Below are 8,795 nucleotides of genomic sequence, written 5' to 3' on the forward strand. Positions count from 1 at the left end.
CACCATTTGTTGTGCAATCATACGAGCGGTACGTACATTAAAAATTCTGACAATGTAGTACTCCATGGTATCAAGGTGTCAGCACTGAGCAACAGTGTATTTTATACGGACAATAATTAATAATACTACTGTCAAGTGGTAAGCTCTGACACGGACACGAAGATGCTTTTCTTGACTAGATTATGCCAAGGGTCTTTAACAATAATTTGGTGTTTAGATCCACGGTGCAAATTTTTGGCGTGTCACATCAGGTATTATATAGGGTGTCGTATAGGGTGTGTGAGCATTAATAAAAGAATAATTACAGAATTCGTCAGTAAACCGCGAGATTAATTAGCATCACATTGTTAAATCATGGAGCAATTAGACTTAAAAGATTCATTTCGCAAATTAATTAGTCGTAATATGTGCAATTAGTTATTTTTTAGCTTATATTTAATACTCACTCCATCTATTTTTTATAGTCATATTTTATCTTGACATACAAATCAAGGATAAATAATTTTACTTATCATCTATTAAATATGATAGTAGTCATTCCTCGTAAACAAGCGATTCATTAATATTTACATTTTTTAATGCCCATGTAGCTAATCTTGTGTGGAAGAATGGAGAGTCACGCATTAAATTCGAGAAAGTCATTAAGATGATAAGTTGTTGGATTGAAATATGCCTATCAAAGATAAATTTTTCAGATTTAGAAATATATCTATCAAAAGTAGATGGAGGGAGTACTTAATACAGATATTCAAACGTTCGATGTGACATGATGAAAAATTTTAAGGTGAGATCTAAACAGGGCTTAAATCTCTTGAAATTGATTAAACGTAAAAATCTCATCCGCGGACAATGGACACTTGTATCCCTGACCTGCGTCTCCAAATCAAGCCGTCACGTGCGCGTCGACGAAGGCTCCCGTGAGATCGGTCTTCACCAGTCACCACGGCGAGCATCAACAGCCACTACAAGAGTACAAGCATGTCAAGCCTCCATATGCACGGACGGGTGTGGAGTGGACACGGGCCGCACAAAACCGAGGGCTGGGTCCAGGGCGCCGGCTCTAACGAACTCGGCGTTACAGGTCCTTAAGCCTAGAATTAATTTTACTTGTATTGAGCATGTATCCTTTATAAAGTGACGTAAATAAACATGGCTAATATGATAAATAATAAAGTAAATAGTTGCAAATTGTAACGTGGTACTCGATAAACAACATTGACAGTATTACAATCAACAAGTAAAAGAGCAACAGAAATAAAGTTGTGTGAATACCTTAACTTAACTAGGACATTGGTGTTGCGAGAAGGGTCCATTCCTAGATTATATTTTGCCAAGGGTCTATTTATAAAATAAATTTTCAAAATGACAAAAAAAATAATAAAATCACAGATAGCTCGATGGGAGTGTGTTGTACCCACCTACGGTATTTGTAAAATATGGAGATCGTTGGTATAGGGTGTATGTGAGATTAAGGTAAAAGAGACGGTAGACAGGGATTTTTATACCGGATAAATAAGTCTCATAACTGACAGGTAATAGCCCTTCTCCTATTGGCCGAAGCCGGTGTTGTCTTTATATATAAATCAGTATCACACGAGTACAATATTTAGGATGATCTAATCTTGTCTACATCTGCATAGCGACATGGAGCTCTCGCATGTGGTCGACGGCTAGCGTAGTCTGCTTCCTCGAATATAAACTCGTCAAGATTAGAGATGTCTCTAGATCCCTCATATCGGTGTACATGGCTCGTACATTGGGTTTGTGTAGATCTATATTGGCTTGTATTCCGTGTTGATCTGTCTCCTTTCCTCCAAGAGGTCTTGTATTTATACTTTTGGGTGTTTCGTTGTCCAAATAGAGCAGGGAACCAAGTATGGATACAATCCGAGTTATCTTTGTTGTGCCCAAATAAGATTTTGCTTCTTTTTCTTTATCTGGAACACATTTCATATATGAGGCTTAAAACTTGATATATGGTGGGTCTCGCCAAGCCTTACACAAAAATACTATGTACTCCCTCCGTCCTAAAATATAAGTTTTAGAGTTGGACACGGTTATTAAAAAAGTAGGTAGAAGTGAGTGGTGGAGGGTTGTGATTGGATGAGTAGTGGAGGTAGGTGGGAAAAATGAATGGTAGAGGGTTGGGAAGAGAATGTTGGTGGAGAAATTGTTATATTTTAGGACAAATCCTGAGAGCTAAAAATTGATATATTTTGGGACGGAGGGAGTATGTCTTATCTACAACACTGACATGAAGGTTGGAGGATGGAGCGTGAAATTACTAAAATGCCTTTTCAAATTGTGTGCAAATTCTAAAATACCTTTTCTTATATATTGACAGTATATACTAGTATATGTTCTTTTTAAAAGTCCTCAAATTTCCTGCCGATAAAACCCACCGGATAAATTACTCCTATCGCATTAATTACTGACCTCGATGAATTTGTGTCGAACTATACCTAGGCCTGTTTAGATTCTAACCTTTTTTTTTTCAAACTTCCAACTTTTTCATCACATCGAACTTTTCTACACACAAACTTTCAACTTTTCCATCACATCGTTTCTATTTCTCCAAACTTCCAATTTTAACATGGAACTAGGCCTAGTTTAGTTCCCAACTTTTTCTTCAAACTTTCAACTTTTCCATCAAATCAAAACTTTTCTATACACACAAACTTCCAACTTTTCCGTCACATCAATACAATTTCAATCAAACTTCCAATTTTAGTGTGAACTAAACACACCCTAAGGCATGTTTAGTTCCTAACTTTTTCTTCAAACTTTCAACTTTTCCATCAAATCAAAACTTCCATACGCACTAACTTCCAATTTTTCTGTTACATTGTTACAATTTCAATCAAACTAATTTTGGCGTGAACCTTAGGGTGTGATCCTTCCGTAAAAAAAAAAGAAAAGAAAAGACAACCTAAGAGAGGATGGGATCATTTCTATTACAATAAATATGGACAACTCTCGCTCTAAATTCATTGTACTTACAGGAGTCACATCACTTTTTTTTTTTTTTAAGGATGGAGGGAGTAGTACAAATTTCAAATTTGTTGCTTGGACTGCTACGCGCACGCCGGCCCCTTTGAAACTCTTCGTCAACACCTCGTTGCAGCTGGCTCCTTCTCGGTAGCTTAAATAAATGCCGTTCGTACGTTGCCTGCCTAGATGTGCCCTTTCCTAAAAGACAACCAAGTTGCAAACTATTCGTGGCCAGTAGCCTAGAACACGGTGCAGCTCCAATGCAAGTTGCAAACTGTGCAGATGAGGGTTGAAGGGTATGAGTTGCAAGAAGAAAGGGTTTTTGGTGTCCTGAACTCCTGATCCCGTTGCGATCGACAAACAAAAGGTATGTGTACTTTTTTGAAGAAGTAGTGAGCTATATGTGTTTTCTTTCTAACCAAAAGTGAGGCATAGATGTGAGGTGAAGCTAGAAATACTTACTACTAGTTCGCTGATGTTACCCAGTTTTCTTTCTAACCAAAGGCTGTGTTTAGATCTAAAGTTTGGATCCAAACTTCAGTCCTTTTCCATCACATCAACATGTCATACACACACAACTTTTCAGTCACATCATCTCCAATTTCAACCAAAATTTAAACTTTGCGCAGTGGCGGATTTAGAAAATCAGTTCGTTGGTGTCATAACGTGTCTATCGGTGTCATAGAATGCTAATTATGCTTCGAACATGGTGTTATTGTATATGGATAAGCAGTTTTGCTATATATTTTACCGAAAGTCATCAGTGTCACCTGACACCGACGCTTATACTGAAGATCCGCCCCTGTTTGCGCTGAACTAAACACAGCTAAAAGCTTGGAGGCCGAAAGGCAATAAGCTGGGTGAGTTGACTCTTGACTGGACGGATGATGCAGTAGCTAGCTCGGCTATAATGTAGGTACGTGTGCATAATGCTTCGCTCCTTTTTTTTTTTTTTGGAATCTCCGTTTTTTTCTTAAGAATCTCAATATATATATATATATGGCCGGTGCTATTCCTACTCTCCAGCACTTGCTATCTTCTAATGATAGAGATTTTTTTTTCTTCCCCTTTGTTCTTTTTGGTTTACCACAGGGTCTTGATTGTGCTTCGAAGAGACAAAGGCAGCAGGATGGTCCTTTAGATCTGTATGCTATTTGGACTCCAGTGGTTCTTTAGGTCCAGATCAAGTTCGTTCAACGGTAAGTGCTTATTGATACTTCGCATATGTTCTCACAAATTATGGTCATAGCTATGATAAATGGTTATCTTTTGCCTGACAGTATGGTGCTTATCCTAACGTACGACCTTTTCTTCTTCTTCTTCTTTAATTTTTAGGTTATGTTATAAAAGAAAATAGAAACTCAGGCCGCCCTGCTCTGCTATCAGATTCAACGAGCAACCAATGGCTGAGGCTGTGATTCTTTTAGCTGTCAAGAAGATTGGTGTTGCCCTGGGGAATGAGGCAATCAATCAGGCCACTTCATATTTCAAAAAATTTGTCACACAACTGACAGAGCTTCAAGGTAGCATGGGACGCATCAAGAGAGAGCTTAGGCTGATGCATGAGTTTCTTTCCCGAATGGATGTCCGCAATCGCAACAATCAGACATATGAAATCTGGGTGGAGGAGGTCAGAATGTTAGTCCATCGGATTGAGGACATCGTGGATGATTACTTGCATCTTGTTGGCCACAAACAAGACACTGGATGGGGTACCTATCTGAAGAAAGGATTCAAGAGACCAAATGTTCTGTTCTCTTTAAACAGGATAGCTTCATCGATCAAGGACGCTGAGGCCAATTTAGTGCACTTGTTCCAAGCCAAAGAACGATGGGTGTGGATGGCTGGTGGAAGGGCTACTGGCAGCAAAAGCTCAAGCTATATTATTGAGACGTCTCGACATCTAGCTAATATTTCACGCTCCCTCGATGAAGATCTTGTGGGGGTCGATGAAAACATAAGAAAACTACATGAGTGGCTAACAAGTGATGAGTTGCAACGTGAGGTGATAGCGCTGCATGGGATGGGGGGTCTTGGTAAAACGGCTTTGGCAGCCAATGTGTACAGGAATGAGAGAGAAAAGTTTGAATGCCATGCTTGGGTCTCCATCTCTCAAACTTATTCCATCAAGGATGTTCTAAAATGTTTGGTCACTGAATTAGATTTAAAAAAGAAAATTCAGGGTAACATTGGTGACATGGATACTGCAACTCTCCAAAATGAACTGAAGAAATTCCTGATGGATCAGAAGTATTTGATCGTATTGGATGATGTTTGGGTACCAGAAACTGTCAACGACTTGTTTAGCATATTTGTTTCAAATCTCAAGGGGAGCAGAGTTCTCGTGACAACACGCATTGATGGTGTAGCCCACCTCGCTTTCCCGGACAAGAGGATAACACTAGAGCCTCTATCAGAAAAAAAGTCATGGGAACTCTTTTGTAAGACGGCTTTTCCAAGAGATAAAAACCATGAGTGTCCCACAAAACTGACAGTACTAGCACAACAAATAGTTAGTAAATGTGAAGGCTTACCTCTTGCAATTGTCTCTGTCGGTAGGCTCCTCTTTGTGCGTGACAAGACCGAAGAGGAATTTAGACGCATACAAAACCAGCTTGATTGGGAACTAATCAACAACCCAAGCCTGGAACATGTTCGGAATATCCTTTACTTGAGCTACATCTACCTTCCAACACATTTGAAAAGTTGCTTCTTGTATTGTAGTATGTTTCCGGAGGACTATCTTATAACAAGAAAGAAGCTTATACGGTGGTGGGTAGCAGAAGGGTTCATAGAGGAGAGAGGTGGAAACACAATGGAGGAAGTGGCAGAAGAGTATCTCAAGGAATTGGTTCACAGGAATATGTTGCAGCTTATTGAAATGAATGGATTTGGCAGGATAAAATCATTCAGAATGCATGATATTGTACGTGAGTTGGCAATTGATTTGTGCCGCAAAGAGCACTTCGGTTGTTCATACAATTGTGAGAATAAACATGGTAAATTTCTTGAGGGGAAGGACGAACGCCGCGTGGTAATACATAAATTAGACAAGCATATTAATCAAGCCATTTTGAATGAATGTCATAGCCTCCGGTGTTTGATCACATTGGACGAAGCGACACCACCATCACCATGTCTGCTACATTTGGTAGCAGACAAATGTAGGTATATGTCAGTACTTGAGTTAACTGGACTACCCATTGAAAAAGTTCCTGATGCTATTGGTGATCTATTTAACCTTCGACATCTTGGCCTACGGGGTTCAAAGGTGAAGCACCTCCCAAATTCTATAGAGAAGCTCTCTAACTTGCTGACGCTAGATCTCAACGAAACGGAAATACAAGAAGTGCCAAATGGGATTGTTAAGCTAAAGAAGCTTAGGCATTTGTTTGTTGAGAAAATGAATGAATTATATGGGAGAGAATTCCGGCCTCGCACTGGTGTGCGCATCCATAAAGGCCTAGAGAAGCTGAATGAGTTACAGACGCTTCAAGGACTAGAAGTTCAAGACGAAGTGTCCTTGAGGCGCTTAGGGGAGCTGAGACAGATGAGAAGCATCCGGATATGGGGTGTCAAGGAAAGCTACTGTGAAAGCCTCTGCGAGTCCCTGCAGCAGATGGAGTTTTTATCCTTCTTAAGTGTCAATGCAAGTGGCAAGGAGGAAGTCCTCAAATTGGATGGTCTAAACCCGCTGCCTCCAAACCTTCGAAAGCTTAACTTGCGTGGGATACTGGCAGAAGCAGGCATGTTGTTGGGTTCACCTGCAGCAGGAGATCAAAATAACCACTCGTTGTATTCAGTGCATCTATCGTGGTCTCAGCTGATAGAGGACCCACTGCCATCCCTCTCTAGGTGGTCAAGTCTGACGGACCTAATGTTGACAAGAGCATATGTTGGGGAGCAGTTTGTCTTCCACCAAGGGTGGTTTCCCAACCTCAAGGAACTCGTTTTAAGGGACATGCCTGATCTGAAGCGCCTGGAAATACACGATGGTGCCATGACAAGCCTGCAAGATCTAACTCTTGTTAACCTCAGTGGCTTGACAGAGGTTCCATCTGGCATCGAGTTACTTTCCACCCTCAAAAACCTGGGCTTTTGGGAGATCACCCAAGACTTCCTTGCAGCTTTGCGCCAATGCCATAGAATTCACCATATGCAGTGGTGGTACAGTGTACGGGGGGAGACAGATGGAGCTCTCTGATGCAATGATATGCATGATTGATGGATGCATCACCGTCGGGTCGTTCTAATGCAAACAATCATTTTAATTAATACAGTACCGCATTGTCAGGTAATTCAAGCTATCAGAGTGATTTCTGTTTTGTCTTTCGGTGGCCTAGTGTGAGCCTCGTGTTTTTTTTTTTTTGAGTGTAGCTAGTTTCTCGCGTCATGTGTGCCGCGGCTCGCTGTGGGATGGCGCAGCACCAGAGTCGTAGTGTATTTGTTGTGTCGTGGACGTCATGGCTCGCTGTGGGATGGCACGGCATTCGTGGAGTCATGGCAATCACGGTTGAGGTGGATTATCCACCGCGTCCATGTAATCTATCTTTCGTATTTAATCAAGATGAAAGAAACAGAAAAGCCGTGAAGTAACCGGCACCAAAAAAAATCCTCTCAATGTGCACGTTCTGTGGGTTGTCTTCAACGTGTTCGTCAAAACATCTTGCATTGTGTTTATGAGTCGAGACCGGCAAGCTGACAATTGGTATATCAGAGTGCTGTCGGCTCTTGTCCCTTGCCGTGTGCTCTTGCCCTCGTCGGCCCCTTCGGCACAACCGTCCGTGATGGTTGTCTAGCGCGTCATCAAGGAGGCTGAACTATCGGCGTCGTACCCGATCCCGATGCTCACGAAGACCAACTACGACGATTGGGCCCTAATGATGAGGGTCATGCTCCAGGCCAGAGGGATATGGAGACATGTGGGATTCAAGGAGGATCACATGACACTCAAAACTGCACATCATGGTGTGCCACCGGAGATGATCTCAACGATTGCCACGAAGGAACAATAAGGGAAGGAAGGAAAATTGACAGGAAAACAGTAAGGACAGGCTATTGCAATGTCGATAGATAGACAAACAACTGTCACCAATCCAAGCCAGTACTCCAAATCAGGGCTTCTCTCTGGCGCTGTCGGGCACTTGGTCATTCACGGTTGGAAATGGAATGGCTACGGCTACCATACTGCGAGGAGCAGCTTGCTTCTCCTCCTTGATGGCCTTGACACGCTCGCTACTACCACCTCCAGGATCAGTATCTGGATGAATGGCATCTCTTGTCGGATTGACTCGACAAGACCCTTGGTCCACTCATTCATCTTATCTAAACCAGATCTCAGAGAACCAAGCACTGATCCTGCTCCCTCTCGATCGAACCTCCCCAAGCATGCTTACAAATGCCACGATGACGGCAGTATTGGCTAGATCACCTAAGCGCATCACCTCATGGCCTCCTTGATCTTGTACAGGAAAATGAAGGCGTCAAACTGGGCTGCAATGAAGATGTAGATCAGGAGGTTCGGCGCTCATACATAAGGGGCCACAGCAATTTGCCTCCGTCCTGTCTTGGTGTATAGAGCAGATCGACCTTATCATCAGCCCATTTCCTGCACAACGATCACAGGTTAATTACTTAATTAGAGATGCGTGCAATGAATGAGCTAGTGTTCTTAATTTGTTTCTCTTTTTTTTAACGGAAAACAGCACAGCAGTGTTTTTTCATTGAACTAGGAAGGAAGCCCGCGCATTCGCTCGGGCATTATGTTATTTTGTTTCGGAAATAGTTCTAACAAAATAAGTCGA

The 8,795-nt window shown here is 41.7% G+C and overlaps 1 protein-coding gene across 1 annotated transcript; it reads left to right on the plus strand.

Moving 5' to 3' along the window:
* Positions 1-4,335: 4,335 nt before the first annotated feature.
* On the plus strand, positions 4,336-7,603 carry LOC107277604 (disease resistance protein RPM1). Its single transcript, XM_026020670.2, has one exon. It carries the CDS (start codon positions 4,394-4,396, stop codon positions 7,193-7,195), a length of 2,802 nt encoding a protein of 933 aa, XP_025876455.1. The 5' UTR covers positions 4,336-4,393; the 3' UTR covers positions 7,196-7,603.
* Positions 7,604-8,795: the final 1,192 nt, after the last annotated feature.

The sequence above is a fragment of the Oryza sativa genome, chromosome 10, assembly GCF_034140825.1.
Source record: "Oryza sativa Japonica Group chromosome 10, ASM3414082v1".
In the NCBI taxonomy this organism is placed as follows: Eukaryota; Viridiplantae; Streptophyta; class Magnoliopsida; order Poales; family Poaceae; genus Oryza; species Oryza sativa.